At 53.4% G+C, this 14,852-nt stretch overlaps 3 protein-coding genes across 3 annotated transcripts; 1 reads left to right on the top strand and 2 right to left on the bottom strand.

Annotated features, from left to right (window-relative positions):
- Positions 1-1,526: 1,526 nt before the first annotated feature.
- Positions 1,527-3,894, top strand: HER10_EVM0010958 (GMC oxidoreductase). The gene is made up of 2 exons (XM_035480402.1): positions 1,527-2,267; positions 2,340-3,894. The coding sequence occupies exons 1-2, from the start codon at positions 2,024-2,026 to the stop codon at positions 3,746-3,748; spliced, it is 1,653 nt and encodes a 550-aa protein (XP_035338882.1). The 5' UTR covers positions 1,527-2,023; the 3' UTR covers positions 3,749-3,894.
- Positions 3,895-5,413: 1,519 nt separating this feature from the next.
- On the bottom strand, positions 5,414-8,008 carry HER10_EVM0010098 (pectinesterase). The gene is made up of 3 exons (XM_035479568.1): positions 6,270-8,008; positions 6,003-6,203; positions 5,414-5,940 (listed from the first exon to the last, which is right to left on the bottom strand). Exons 1-3 carry the CDS (start codon positions 7,831-7,833, stop codon positions 5,540-5,542), a joined length of 2,166 nt encoding a protein of 721 aa, XP_035338805.1. The 5' UTR covers positions 7,834-8,008; the 3' UTR covers positions 5,414-5,539.
- Positions 8,009-9,462: 1,454 nt separating this feature from the next.
- Positions 9,463-11,195, bottom strand: HER10_EVM0008280 (uncharacterized protein; the record flags this gene model as incomplete). Its single annotated transcript, XM_035477807.1, has 3 exons — positions 9,463-9,780; positions 9,879-10,619; positions 10,695-11,195. 3 exons carry the CDS (start codon positions 11,193-11,195, stop codon positions 9,463-9,465), a joined length of 1,560 nt encoding a protein of 519 aa, XP_035338642.1.
- Positions 11,196-14,852: the final 3,657 nt, after the last annotated feature.

The following is a 14,852-nucleotide window of genomic DNA, read 5'->3' as shown; positions in this document are numbered from 1 at the left end:
CCCCGGATGACGCCGACGGTTGTGACTTGTTGGTGGTGTGTAGTCAGGTAATGGTCAACCACTCATCTTCTGCCACCTCAGCCGCGCGGACGAGGCGATAGGTCAGACGGGCAGAGGCGGCCGGGCGAGACTCGAGACGAGGTTGAGTGGTCGAACGGACTCCAACGCCGTGTCACCGAGACAGGGCTGTCTGTTATCGACGGATAGAATCCGAATTTTAGCGCAGGATAAAGGCGGCATGGCAGTTTGGGGAATGTCGGGTGCAATTCTTGCATATGCAGCATATTTGGTATGTCTCAATTGCCTGGGATACCAAATTGTAGGTGTGACTGGTTGTTCATGTACGCAGTCAGGCCCCCCCAGACAAACACACCACCAGCGCGTGGGATTTCCGTGGCAAGCCGCAAACGGGCGGAATTAGTCTGTTGCGTTGTTGGTCGATGGCGCCCACTCTGGTACCGAGCAGAAATGGACGGTTCAACATGCCTCGAGGGCACGACGTTGGATAAAGAGGAGTCGAATGAATGCAGGTGAAATTAGATGCTTGAAGCTACGCTGGTGGGACATTCCGCAATAGACGGATCGAGGAGTATTGGCCGGGTGAAGCAGGCAGTGTCGAATCGTCATGATTGGCCCGTGCCATAGAAGAGCATTGCGGCACTTGACTGCCTCTGGCCATTATTCGTAATTCTTTTTCAACGACGTCGGACAGTTTCCACCAGAGTGGACATTCGAGAAGGGCAAGAAGGACTTGGCGTGCGTGGGAAAGCGCGGTCTCCCCCTTCTCTTCCTGGGCGGCGACGAAAGAAAGAACCTTGAGCTTGCCCGAGGCTGGTGCTGCCAGCTTTTTGGCGGTACCTCGTACCTTTACCAGAAGCACGTCTTGAGCAACATCCCTGATTGGGGGCCTGCCGCCTGCGTCTTGCATGTTGCTGACAATGTTGGCTGCTGGGGGACCAGGAGACGTTAGCTCGGGGTCACTTAGTCTGTTTTGGGACTGTCGGGCCAGTGAGAAACCTTGGAATTTAGAAAATCCGGCCCTGCTTGCTGACGAAAGCAAGGATGAGGACGTTTTAGGCGGGGGGGCAATTGAGTAAAAAATAGATAGAGGGCTGGTGAGAAAAGTACAAGACAAAAAGTACAAAAGAAAAAAAGAGGATAAGACCGGCAGAAAAAAGGTCAATTGTCCAATGAGACGTCGGATCCCGCGCGGTCTCGCGGTCCCACGCCCGGATGTATGGTGCCGCACCCACGGTGAACCCCACCTGCCAGTTGGTGAAAGCGGCAGAAGCAGGTGGCAGACAGAAACACCGAGAGAATGGAAGGATCACAGGAACTTGAGAAGGAGAGACTCGTGCAGAGACCCGGCGAGTCAGTCTCAATGCCCTCGAAACCCGCTTTCCTTCATGGGCCCCACCACCCACTTTCGCGGGGTCCGTCTCCACCGCCCTGCGCCTTGCCCGCCTGCCGTCGTTGCTGGCGCCGGCGCTGGCCTGGTGCGATTGAGGTCGGTCGGTACCTTCCACGCGAGAACAATTTTTTCGTTCCTCAAGCGGCGGCCGAGTGAGGGAAACGAGGCAAGCTTTCTTTCTCGAGTCTCCCCGTCAGTCTGAGTCTGGGCTGCTTCTGTGTCTCCGAGGAAGGGCCAAGGATGTGGATGGGTCCTACCCTCCTCGTGTCTCCACGGTATCCTACTCCGACATGCCGACTTGCCTTTGATCATTGATCATTGATAATGCGGCCGAATTTCCACTTATATCGATAGCTTCTGAATCTCCTTTGCCTTTTCTTCTTTCCTCTCCATCCTCATTCCTCTCCGTGTGCCATTCTTCTCCCCTTCTCATCCCAAGATCTACCCCAATCTCACCCCAAGATCGCCCGCGCGTTTCTTGGCTGTATTACCCCTCTGTACATACATTCCCCCGTGTGTACAAGTAGAAAAAGCTACCCCTCATCCTCTTGATTGGCCGGGTGCCCCGAGAATCTTGCTGTTTGAATACCCTCATCCTCCTTATCCGCCAAAATGTCCACCACGCAGCTTCCCGTCTCCGACGTCGACCGCTACGACTATGTTATCGTCGGCGGTGGTACCGCCGGCTGCGTTATCGCCTCTCGCCTGGCCGAGTCCCTCCCTCAGAAGCGCATCCTCTTGATTGAGGCTGGCCCCAGCGACTTCATGGACGACCGCGTGCTCGACCTGCGCAAGTGGCTCAACCTTCTCGGTGGTGAGCTCGACTACGACTACGGCACCACTGAGCAGCCCATGGGTAAGCCTCTTCTGTGTCCAACAGCTCATCCTACCTCCTGGGACAGCTCACTGACATGATTGCTTCTCACAGGCAACTCTCACATCCGCCACTCTCGCGCCAAGGTGCTCGGTGGTTGCTCATCGCACAACACCCTCATCTCCTTCAGACCCTTTGAGTACGACCTGAAGATCTGGCAGTCTATGGGTGCCAAGGGATGGACTTTCCACGACTTCATGCGTCTCATGGACAAGCTGCGCAACACCGTCCAGCCCGTCCACGCCCGCCACCAGAACGAGCTTTGCCTTGACTGGGTCAACTCCTGCTCTTCCGCCCTCAACATCCCCGTCCTCCACAACTTCAACAAGCACATTGCTCAGGACGGCGCCCTGCAGCAGGGTGTCGGTTTCTTCTCCATCTCCTACAACCCCGATGATGGCCGCCGGTCTAGCGCCTCGGTCGCCTATATTCACCCCTTCCTCCGCGGCGACGAGAAGCGCCCCAACCTTACCGTGCTCACCAACGCCTGGGTTTCCAAGCTCAACATTAAGGGCGACACCGTCACCGGTGTCAACCTGACCCTCCAGGATGGTTCCAAGCGCACCATCACCTCCAAGAAGGAGACCATCCTCGCCGCCGGCGCCGTCGATACCCCTCGTCTGATGATGCTGTCCGGTGTTGGTCCCAAGCAGCAGCTCAGCGACCTCGGCATTCCCGTCATCCACGACCTGCCGGGTGTCGGCGAGAACCTTCAGGACCACCCCGAGTCCATCATCATGTGGGAGCTTAAGAAGCCCGTTCCCCCAAACAAGACCACCATGGACTCCGATGCTGGTATCTTCCTTCGTCGCGAGGCCCCCAACGCCGGCGCCAAGAAGACCTTCTTCAACCCCGACGGCATCCCCGACGGCAACATTGCCGATGTTATGATGCACTGCTACCAGATCCCCTTCACCCTCAACACGGGACGCCTTGGCTACGATGAGCCCAAGGAGGGCTACGCCTTCTGCATGACCCCCAACATTCCCCGTCCCCGCTCCCGCGGTCGCCTCTACCTGACCTCGGCCGACCCTAACGTCAAGCCTGCTCTTGACTTCCGTTACTTCACCGATGAGGAGGGCTACGACGCCGCTACCCTCGTCTACGGCATGCGCGCTGCCCGCAAGGTCGCCGAGCAGGCTCCCTTCAAGGACTGGATCGCTCGTGAGGTCGCTCCCGGCCCCAAGGTCCAGACCGACGAGGAGCTCAGCTTGTACGCTCGCCGTGCTGCCCACACCGTCTACCACCCTGTCGGAACCACAAAGATGGGTGACGTCCGCAAGGACCCGCTCGCCGTTGTCGACGAGCGCCTCAACATCAAGGGCCTCAAGCGGGTCCGTATCTGCGACGCCGGCATCTTCCCCACCATCCCCACCATCAACCCCATGTTGACTGTCCTTGGTTGCGCCGAGAAGTGTGCCGAGATGATCATCGAGGAGGCCCAGGAGACTGCCCGTCTGTAAAAAAACCAAAAATCATGTCAGAACTACAAAAGAAAGCGTTTTATGTGGAGGAAATGATCTAGAAAAGCATTTCTTTGTTTATTTTTGAGAGTTAGCTATCAGGCATTATACCAAATGATATCATGACTATGAACATTATTACCTACATCTATCGTTCCCCTCGAAGATTGGCCGTTCGCTATGACACTGAAAATACGCATCGTGTCCCCTTCGGTTGGTGGTACCGAAATACTCCGACACGACATCCACAAACCCACCATCGTGCATGAAGAGTTTTTTATTGAACTTGCGCAAAGACAAGGAAAACTAGGTGACCGAGCAACGCTTTGATCCAATTATCAGATTCCGATGCTGAACGTACGATCGGGATTTTCATGCATCGAGGTTGTCCACAAACTAAGGTAGCTTAGCTGTGCGGATACTCGGACGTTATCCGGTAATAGGGTGTCGTCGGAGTGGAATCCGCAGGATCCCCCACATAAAACCGACCGCCTCGAGAGCATCCGTCAACCGCAGATGCCGCGCCTTATATGGGTTTCCAAATCCGCGATCATAATCCAAGACTAATCCCAAGCCAACAGTCTGAGTGCGCAAATGGACAATGCAAGGTCGACCGACATCTTGTCGTCAAGCAGATCTGCTTCATACGGATGCAGACCTTTGTAGAATGAATGAGGGGAGTTCCCGGGGGTGTGGTCTAGTGTTCCCGTCCCAAATCTGCAAGGGCGCGACGATCAGCATGCACAATGCCGTTGCCACCGAACCCTTTTTCCCCTGCGGTGACCTACCACCTACTTATAACGGACAGGTCGACCTCGATGATTGGTTCCCAGACGGAAAATGTGCTCTTGGTCACCCTTCTCCTTTGGTATGGCTGGACTGAACTGGACACCCCTTTCGGAACTCGGGATGAAGCGAGAAGCTTGTTTTTATGCGATGAGGAATTGGGATAGAGGGTGCCGTCGGGGTTTGATACTCGCTTGATTGGAGACTTGGTAGCGTTTCTTGGACTTTCGCGCCGTCTACTTTGTCGCATCGTCACTAAGGGGCGTCATAGTTGGCGTCGTGGGCCTTTTTGATGGGAGTACTGGAAAAGAGATGACTCATGTTCTAATAACGTCGACCACCCTTGCCTACATGAGGCCTTCCGGCATTCACTATCGAGTTTGACGCTTTTGGTATACATTTGAGTCCGGAAAGGAGGGCGAAGAAATAGGAAGGAGCTGCAGTGTTTAGCATGTACACGCGAGGTCCCGTCCATTGGGCTATTTCCGGAGCAGGTCGACCTTCTTGGATATCACATCTCTTGCTGAAGATGGGAGGAGGGGAGTATCAGTGTTTGACTGAATATCGTTGCAGAAGTGTTGCATATCTTTGAGGGTAGTCGGAGAGGATGATGGTTCTCAAGTAAGCCCACGTGCCCTTTCAGCCAAGGCACAGCAGAGAATGACGTTCCAGGATAACATGGCAAAATGCCAGCCACCACCACTACTCAATCCGTTGGATGACACAAGCATGGACATGAGCCACGCAAATGTACTTCCCATGCACTCGTCACCAAAGATGAGGTGTCTGATTGTGAATGCTCGTAGTCAATATGAACAAATCTAGAGAGTATATGCTTCGTCAACGGCAACATGCCATCATAATAAATACATAGAATTTCCTACCCCTTTTCTCTCCTTCGTCCTCCTCTTCTTCTTCCTACTCTCCGTTTCTGATTACGCATTCGAGGAATCAGATCACCAGGAGCTAAAACATCCCACCCAAGATCTAACCCGCCTCCTAAGCTCACGCAGCGCAGATGCTAGCCTGGCGCCCGGCCCCCTTGGCAACAACGCTCGGCACGTCAGCCGCGGCGTCGAGGGTATACTCGTAAAACGTCTTGGGATCGAAGACGGTGCCGGCGTTCTTGGCCGTGGTGCCGGTGGTGCCCTCGAAGACGTTGCCCGTGGCGCTCAGCTTGGCGGTGGCGTCGAGCTGGATCGGGTTCTTGACCTTCTCGAAGTAGCAGTTCTCCATGCGCATCTCGGTCTTGCCGCGGGCGTAGTGGCCGTACGAGGTCTGGCCGACGAGGTAGTTGTTGTAGAGGTGGGCGTGTTTGACGTTGTCGACCGAGGGGTTGCGCTGCTTGGTTTGGTCGAAGTAGTTGTGGTGGATTGTGATTTCGGTGTTGACGTTGTCGGTCCAGCCTGGAAGACGGGAGTTTGTTAGAGAAGAGGGGACAGGCGGAGGGAGTATGGGTTTTACTTACCAATGCCAAAGGCCTTGTTGTGGTTGCGGAGGATGGTCCAGGAGACGGTGAGGAAGGTGGTGTCCTTGCGGCTGTCGATGAGGCCGTCGCCGCCCTTTTCGAGGTGGACGTGGTCGATCCAAATATTTGTGCAGTTGTCCATCTGGATGCCGTCAAAGTCCTGGGTCTTGCCCTCGTCGTCACCCTCGACGTAGGTGTTGCCTAGAAGTCCCCATTAGCCACTAATTCGTACCAGGCTTATCGAGACGATGGGTTCAGGGTATTTACCAATCTTGATGTTGCGGAAGATGATGTTCTTCTGGTTCTGGACGTTGAAGCCGCCCTGGTCAATCTCGGCAGTCGCACCGATACCAACAATGGTCTTGTCGGACGAGACCTTCACCTCCTTACCCTTGGGCGTGATGGTGATCTTGCCAGAGACCTTGATGACGTACTTGCCAGACATGCCGGCGTACTTTTCGAGATCGGCCTGGGTCTTGACGGTGACGACCTCGCCGCCCTTGCCGCCGGTCGTGCCGCCGTTCAGGGAAGCGAAACCGTCGGGGGTGCCGCTGCAGTCATCGTCCGCGGCGGCCTGGGGAACGGGCGTGGAGGAGGCCTTGACGACGGTCTGGAGGGTGGTCGGCGTAGGGGTAGAAGCGGGCGCGGCATCGGCGGCCACGGCGGGGGCGGAGACGGCGGCAGACAACTCCAGCGAGACGGAGCTGGCGGAACTTCCGCTCGTGTATTTCGAGTCGATCCAGGAGGTGGAGCCGAGGACATCGCCAATTTTCACGGCGGCGCTGATCTTCTTGGAGAAGCTGGCGCGGGTGCCGCTGGCGCCTTTGCCGGTGTTGGCGTACTCCTGGTAGACGACGTTGTCGGTCGGGTTAGACCCCCACTTGGACCAGCCCGCGGCGTTGACGACGGCGCCGAGGTTGGAGTTCTGGACGACGACGCGGGCGAACGTGCGCCAGGGCCGGCCGAGGAAGGTCTGGCCGTCGCCGACGCCGGAGAGGGCCTTGACGGTGGCCTTGTTGAGGACGTACCAGGACGGGTTGCTCGAAGAGTCGCGGCCCGAGGCGGTGATGTAGCCCTTGCCGCTGATGGCGATGGTGCAGGCCTCGAACCAGGCGACGGCCTTTTGGCCAAAGATGAAGTCGGTGGCGCCCTCGACGTACGACTTATGGAAGTAGTGCTTGCCCTGGTTGGAGAGAATGGTGTCCTGGTAGCCCTTGGCCTGGATGCCGTAGTACCCCTGCTGGTTACCGTAGGCGCTCAGGGCGATGGCCTGGATGCCCTTGCCGCGCGAGTTGACAATGTTGATGTTGTAGACCTTGAGGTTGTCGTTCTTGGCCCGGAACGTGCCGGAGGCGTCGTTGCTGCCGGCGACGTCGGCGCCGAGGCTGTTGGTGACGGTGACCTGGTTCTTGGAGTAGTCTTGGTCGTCGGCGGTGTAGCCGTAGATGGTGAGGGCGCCCTTGTTGGCCGGGATCAGGACCTGCTCGTTGTAGGTGCCCGGCTGGATGAAGATGACGGCGCCGCTGCTGGCGGCGTCGACGGCCTTTTGGATGGAGGTGTACTTGCCCCCGGACTTTGCGACGACCAGAGCGCCGGAAGGGGGGGATGTCCGGGCCGCGCCGAATGCGCCGGCCACCAGGGACGACAACAAAAGAAGGGAAGAGGCAAGCATGGTTGCTCCGAGGGAAGGAAAATTCGGTATAGGAGAAAAGAATGAAAAGAGTCCAGAGGACCGAAAATGAGTGTAAATGGGGAGCAAAAGAACGGAAGGCTTCGAAACGAAGATCAAGAAGTGCAACAACAACTCAGGAGAAACAAGCAGCCTATACATTCACCTGGGTATACCTGACATTTTCTACTCTACGCTTAACGGAGCCATCCGAGTTGTCAATAGACAACACCTCCTGAATGAGGCGATCCTTGGCAGAGACCATACTGCAACTCGCCCATTGTGAATTTGTGCCAATACGACTTTTGACCATGTTTCTTGGCATGCAGCGTCCATGATGTTTCAATAAGCTCAATCCAGCTCTAGCCAAATCCACCCGCGCGACTCCGGGGGTCTGTACGAAATGGTGCCAAGAGTCTAGAAATCGATAATATGTATACCTGCAACAGATTAGCAGAGGTGACCGTTGAGGTGCGGGATGTAAAAGTCCTTGGGATCCGCCGCACGGAAATTACACTTCTGTTTGTGGGCGCGTCAATGGCCGAGTTTCAGGGGGGACATGCCGCAAAGAGCTCAGAGCTGTGCCCGTGTTTGCTCATTTTTCCCAGACCTGCTAGTCTGTCAGTAAGCAAGCCCCCCGACTCGCCCGTAGGCGCCGGTCCGCGGGGTGGTCTGGAGTCAGGCGTTTGACTCTGAGTGGGCAGATCATTGTCTGACAGGGCCCCGAGCATGGCAGGCAGGGGGGTGTCATCCAAGCATATACTTAGTACAGTGGAGCCCTGTTTCCCGTTGAGAGGGCGATTCCAAGGTCTTGGTCCTGCGATATGGCGGAGAGTGTTTCCAATTAGGAGAGCAGATCGCGGGCAACTTTATCGGTTCCTGCACTTGGTGGGCGGCTGGAGTTGGTAAGCAATACTGATGCGAACATGGTGGACCGATACACTCCATACTTCGAACATTTATTCTATTGAGAGCAGTTAGCCGAAGAAGCCACAGGAGGAGGTAGTTCTGTCGTAGTGAAAGCGAATGCGAGATCAATGGCCAGACGCCAGCCTCAGCAGCCAACGGGGAGCTAGTTACATTCGATTTTGTTGTGGCCAACATTGCCGAATTTGGCTCTGAAGTCAGCTGTCGATTGGCTCTTGACAACTCCCACGGGCTCTTCCATAAAGTATCGCTCACAACTGTTTATCAATGCTACTCATAGCTGTCCTTCAGAGTATCCTTTACTCCTCACACTTGAAACAACAGCGAACTCAACAGACAGTTTCTTTTCTCCATTCATCAAGTTCGTGCCTATTGTTTCTCTCCTGAATTTGAACAAAACTGTGAAAGGTGCAGTGACCAGAGTCAATATCCGAGGGCATCGTTTACGTGAAACGAAATTGCTTGGCGCTCTTGTGGTTCAATAGGGGGCTTCGGGTCAGACATCCTACTGGTGCAATATCTCGCCAGTAGCCATTGACCCATTCGGTATGTAGCAACGATCGTCGCATCAGCTTCTACGGACTCCGAAACTCAACAAATCTAGAAGACACTAGCCGTGCGACAAGCAAAGAGAATGCTGGTTCAACATAAAGGTTGAAGAAGATGTAGGAAAGTAGTGCAAGTAGCGCACGCGGTACATCGGACACTTGGCAGGAATCTCAACAACCGAGAGTTACGGCTTTACATTCGTTCTGCTGATAGATGATACTCAAGTTCTAGACGATTTTGCAAGTATGCTGTAGCGTCTGTCAAACATCGTTATTGCCCTCCCCGATCTCGGCAGAATGACGATATCTTCGTCTCTCAAATCAAATATCTCACAAACACAGCCCAAGCACTCGCAATAATTGCAACCAACAACCCAAACGTCAAAGTAGTGAACCACTTCTTCGACGTCCGTCTCGTCAGCGGATCCGCCTGCCTGTCCACAATCAAGACCTCCTTCGCCTGTCTCTGTTTCCTGGTCAAAGTCATTCCCTTACCCAAGAATCGATAATCAACGATAATGTACGACAAGCCCAGCACGAACGCCCATGCCTTGATGGCAATCGCGACGGTCAGGACTTTGGAGTAGCCGTTCCCCTCCGTGTCGTCTTGAAGCGCGCCAAAGACAACGTCCATCTAGAAAGTGAATGTCAGTACCTGTTCCAAGTGTTTCAAGAGCAAAAGAGTAGAAGAGCAATGGAAGATTCCAGGAGATATAAAGGAGTTCCACTTACAATCGTTGACCCAGAGTTGTTAAAAGCTCTCCATACCCCGAACGCCGTCCCAATTTTTGCCTGGTCCGCCACCAGCAGCGGAATACAAATCTGCAAAGGCATCGAGTTGATCACGCCCGCCAAGCTGGAGAACACAAGCGCCGCAAGTGGATGGACATCGGTGAACCCCAACATTGCACAAGCAATAATCCACAACACCGGCGCCGTCGCCACGTAGTGAAACCGGTGTCCGTACTTATCGATAGCAAGACCGACAAACGGGCTCAGAACAATGGGCAGAATCTTCTGCGCAGTCGACAAGTACCCCGCCACCGCCTCCGTATACCCCTTCATGAAGATGATGTCGGCCGAGCTGGTGCTGAAGCCGCCCGCGGCACCGCTCTGGAGCAGCTGCGTCGCGGGGAGCATGAGATATGCCCACGGTAAAGCGAACAAGACGTTCCAGGAGAAGCGGCGGCGATCCGAGAGGTTCTGCTGCTCGGCGATGGCGCGGGCTCGTCCCGAGGTCAGTCGGAAGCGCGGCGGGACGGCGAGGCGCTCAAAGGTCACGTAGGTGATGTTCACGATAAGGGAGAAGCCGCAGAAGAAGACGGGGATCCAGAATGTCCAACCGTACCAACCTGTCCCGTCGCGGATGGGGATGGCGACCATGCCCGAGACGAGACTGACCGTGTTGGCGATGGCGGACTCGAGGCCGAAGGCGAAGGCGAGGCCTGATGCGCCGAACCAGTGGTAGAAGAACTTGAACTCTCGTCAGTCGAGATATTACCAAAGAGTGCTGACCACATCATCCCTGAACGCAGAGAATTAACTCACCTTTTGCGTAGCAGAGTCAAGCACCGCAATACCGAACCCCATGAGCACATGTCCGCTCACAAGAACCCTCCACAGCCCAACCTGCACCCCGGCCGCAGCCACCACGGAGCCGACGAGGATCACGGCAGTGCAGCACAGCGTAACGAGGTTCGGCCCCCACCAGTCGAGCACCAACCCGCCAACAATGGGGAACACGGTGTTGACAAAGGCGTCGGCGCTGCTGATGACGCCGAACTGCGCGTTATTCACGCCGAGCTCGTTGCGCAGTGTGTTCTTGAGCGGGCCAAGAGCGGAACCCGTCCAGGTGTGTCCGATGGGTAGGGAGACGATGCAGAGGAGGGCGATCCATTTGTAGGACCAGGGGATTCGTTGGAGGGTCTCGTCTTCGGTATCGATGGGAGGTAAGTCGGCGGGCGAGATACCGAGGGCTTGGATGTCGATGTCTGGCTGTGTCTTTTCTTCATCCCGTACGGGGGCTGGCGATTCTGGGGTGTCGGGCATCGTGATGATGGGACAGTGTAAGCCACCAAGCAAGGTCTCTAGATGTGTAGAAAAGTTCTATGACTCGTGGAGACACTCGCAAACAAGTCTCAAGAAAAGATCTTATATATCCAATCTCCGTCACACTTACAACAACGTCTCGGGCAGAAGGCCGAGCATCCTGCAAACGGTGCCTCCATTGATTGCTAGCCTTGCATCTTATCTGATCCATCTGACAAGCTCTACAGAGGCATTGATCTGATAAAATGTCGCAAACCCCATTTTAGCGCTCAACGTGCCTATCACGTCCCTCTTGGTCTTCGTATGGTGGTCTTGGCGCTCACCGCCGCACCCCATATCAACACTTGGCATCGGTCCTTTCCAGCGTTGAGGAATCTTGGCAACAAATGTCAACCGCGCCCAAGGACTCCTTGAGAGAGGCGGAGACTCCGTCTGGCGGCTCTAGAGAACTCAATTGGTAGACTGTACTTTTTTCTTTCAATAGTCCACGATCGGTTTCTTGGGTTCTCCATTGAACGTGTTCTTGGTTCGTACGTCGGGAAAACACTCGTTGAAACCCAAGAATCCTTCAAGCTTATAGTAAGAACGGTAAACAACAAAGATTCGGCCAAAATTTAAAATGGCCATTGACCCCCCAGGGCCGAGAACATTGCTTGGTATGCTCAATTGTTAGCCGCAATTCGACAGAGTTCTATCAAAATACGTTCAGCACCATAGTAATTCAAGATACATACTAGATCACTGCCATTCTTGTTTTCTTTCGGCATTTTGAAACTCTGGCCCACTTCACTTTGTACTAGAAAGAGATTCTTGCATTTAGATTTACTTCTAACACAAACCATAGACAACCGCTTTCTTAGGCAATAGTATGGTGATATTTTCCCAATCTTCAGATGCATCCATGTGCCAATCTTATCACCACATCAAGCGTCTTGGCCCTTCTAAGTTCTCGTAGATACCACTTGAGCATGAACTTTTTTCTCTTACTATTTATCAAGAGTCCTATGGCGAGACAAGGTTATCTACGGTAGTGAAAGACGACTGTCTCGATAGCTGAACGTCTTATAGTCGATATAAAGAAGTGATGTCGGATTATCTTAGTCATCCATCTGTAGATTTTCAAGAGCGATACTACTCAATATTGCGTTCTAGGAGTCTGTGTGATGAAACATTATTTCGGCCCCCCCCGTCCAGGCCATATATGTTTCGAATCATGGCGATAATAGGCCAGTGCTATCCAAGCCCTTCGTGATTACAACAAGGGCATAACGCAACTCTTGTATTCTTAACACAGCTTCAAAGTTGACCTCTACTCGTACTTTGACGCTGTACAAGACAGATCGTATCTAGATGCTCTCTATCAAGCATAGCAATAAATTGAAGCTTTTGAGCTCTGCCTACTTTGAGTCCTGTTATTCATACTTTATACCCCCCTTTTGTCTCTTTGGTTGATTATGCCTCTTGCCAAGCACTACCCATGCTTCTGATAATATAAGCCCCCTAAAGATATGCGAGTCTCGTTATACTTGACGATTGTTGCCAAGGTCATAAGAGCCTTGTGCACCTTTGCCAAAGGGATTAGAGGCGCTGTTCACGGCCCAACGTAGCTTAGCGAAGTCCAGGTTAACAGGAATACAAGGCTCAAAGGGCCTTATACCGTTATCTAGGTGATATCCTAGGCTTTAATTTATATCATGAATCATTATGTCTTATTGGAGCTATTCTTCTTGACCGCCTCATGATTTCATCAAGTTTCTCCTCTAGTGAATATTCTCTGGATACCTAGCCAGCACAATAATAAAAGCCCTGACAATAAAGAAGAGAATTGAGTATGCGTACCTTACCTTGGTATACGATACCTTTACTTCCCAAAGCAGGAACACTTTACTTTCCCTTCTCCCTTCCATTTCCTAAATCTGTCTCTTCGTGTCTAGAGACATACTAATGACTCAGCTTTCTACTTTTTAACCCTCTGCCTGACAAGGTTCGATACTCCATAGTTTAACAGGAACAAACAGCCTAGTTCTTTCACCACTGGCGGCAGGTCTCTTAATCTATTCGCACAGTCAGATTTCGTCCCTTGGGGATTGAGTAACAATGTCATAGCATTCTACGATAACTTGACGGTATTATCATACGACAGAACCTTCCTGATCCTTCAATTCTTTTGGCAAACACTCTCGTATTATAGAGCTGCCGCTCTAATGGCCGGTACTACGACGATTGGCAGAGGTCTACCGATGTTCAGGTCCCTCTCACACTCCTTGGTGAATTCCATTCTCAAGCCACGCCTATTATCATTCTTACTTCTATCTCTGGCTTCTAATATCTGGAGTATATACCTCTTAGTATATATCTTGACTGTTAAAGCTTGAGGGTGTCGTCCGTGCTGTCGCATCCTCGACCTCAACCGTGTCGCCTAGTCCAGCCGGTAGAGATGCGGTGGCCAAGGTCTGGCATGAATTGTACCAGTACTTTCCAGAGTTGAACGAGAAGATTGGTCCAAACAGCCTGAATCAATACGAGAATCTCATCACCTTCGAGACCACAGTTGACAACTATATTGGTGGCAAGGATCAAGGCAGATATTGCGGATGCTCAGTCTGAGCAGGGGTTAAGAAGACTATCTACGACAACAAGAACGAGACGACGTCACAACAATGCATACCATGAAGAAGAAGAGATCAATGGGCAAAACACATGATGAGATGAAAAATCTTTGTTGATTCGCGCGTGCCTGCAGGCCTCGGAAATTCATCGCAAACTCTGCTCTAGGCCTCCGTACCCCGACTTCTGTGGAAGTCAACCCCATGGCCTGGCGATACAGCAGGAAACGTCGTCTTTTTCGTACAAATCTCGTATGAGTTGGGCGCGGGGCTCCGGAAACAAGACGCGCATAGAGTGTCAAGACATGCGGCTCGGCGGGGCATTATCGGAAGGCATCAATATCCCAACATCCAGACATCCGTAAACCCGCTTCGGAAGGAGGAATGCAGCCTGAAAACTTTCTCCCCTGCAAAAATTTCCGTGCAATCTGCAAATGGGTCTATTCCACTTGCTGTACGACCAACAACGATGGCCAGGCACGTGAGCACATGCCATATGAAGAGGCCGTTACCCCTCTGGGCTTGCATTATTGGAGCAGGATGCCTGTCGTCCTGGGGGATAGCTTTTTCGCAGATGGCCTTCGGTGACGGATGCGGCATAGACTCGCGTGACTGCCTTCGAATTGCCTCCGGGAGTGGGACTCGGTGGCCGACGACCCCTCCAACCGCATTTACATACCCGCTGGAACTCGGCGTATCTGTAGTGAAGGCTGCGATGCTACCCGTTGCAGGGCTAATGATCTGGCGCATATGCAACTTGCTATATGGCCGGGACCGTTCCCAACTGCACGATGAAATCCTCTTTGCATGGTCCAAAGCCCACATAGTCGAGATTTGGGGGCCGTTGGTGGTTGGATCGAACCCTCACCCTCTTGATATCGATGCCGTCGGACGTGCGGGTCCCCCGACGTTTCTCACAACGTTGCATGGCTGAGGTTTCGTGGCGAGCGCGGTCTAGCCAGTCTCTCGCAGCCGATGATGAGGCAGTTTATCAGATCCTTGAAAAGTGCCCATCCGTAGGCGATCAAGAGGGGCAAATGGCGAGACATGC

Source organism: Colletotrichum scovillei (assembly GCF_011075155.1).
Source record: "Colletotrichum scovillei strain TJNH1 chromosome Unknown Contig00001, whole genome shotgun sequence".
NCBI classification, from domain to species: Eukaryota; Fungi; Ascomycota; class Sordariomycetes; order Glomerellales; family Glomerellaceae; genus Colletotrichum; species Colletotrichum scovillei.
This window is presented reverse-complemented; position numbering and strand designations above follow the sequence as displayed.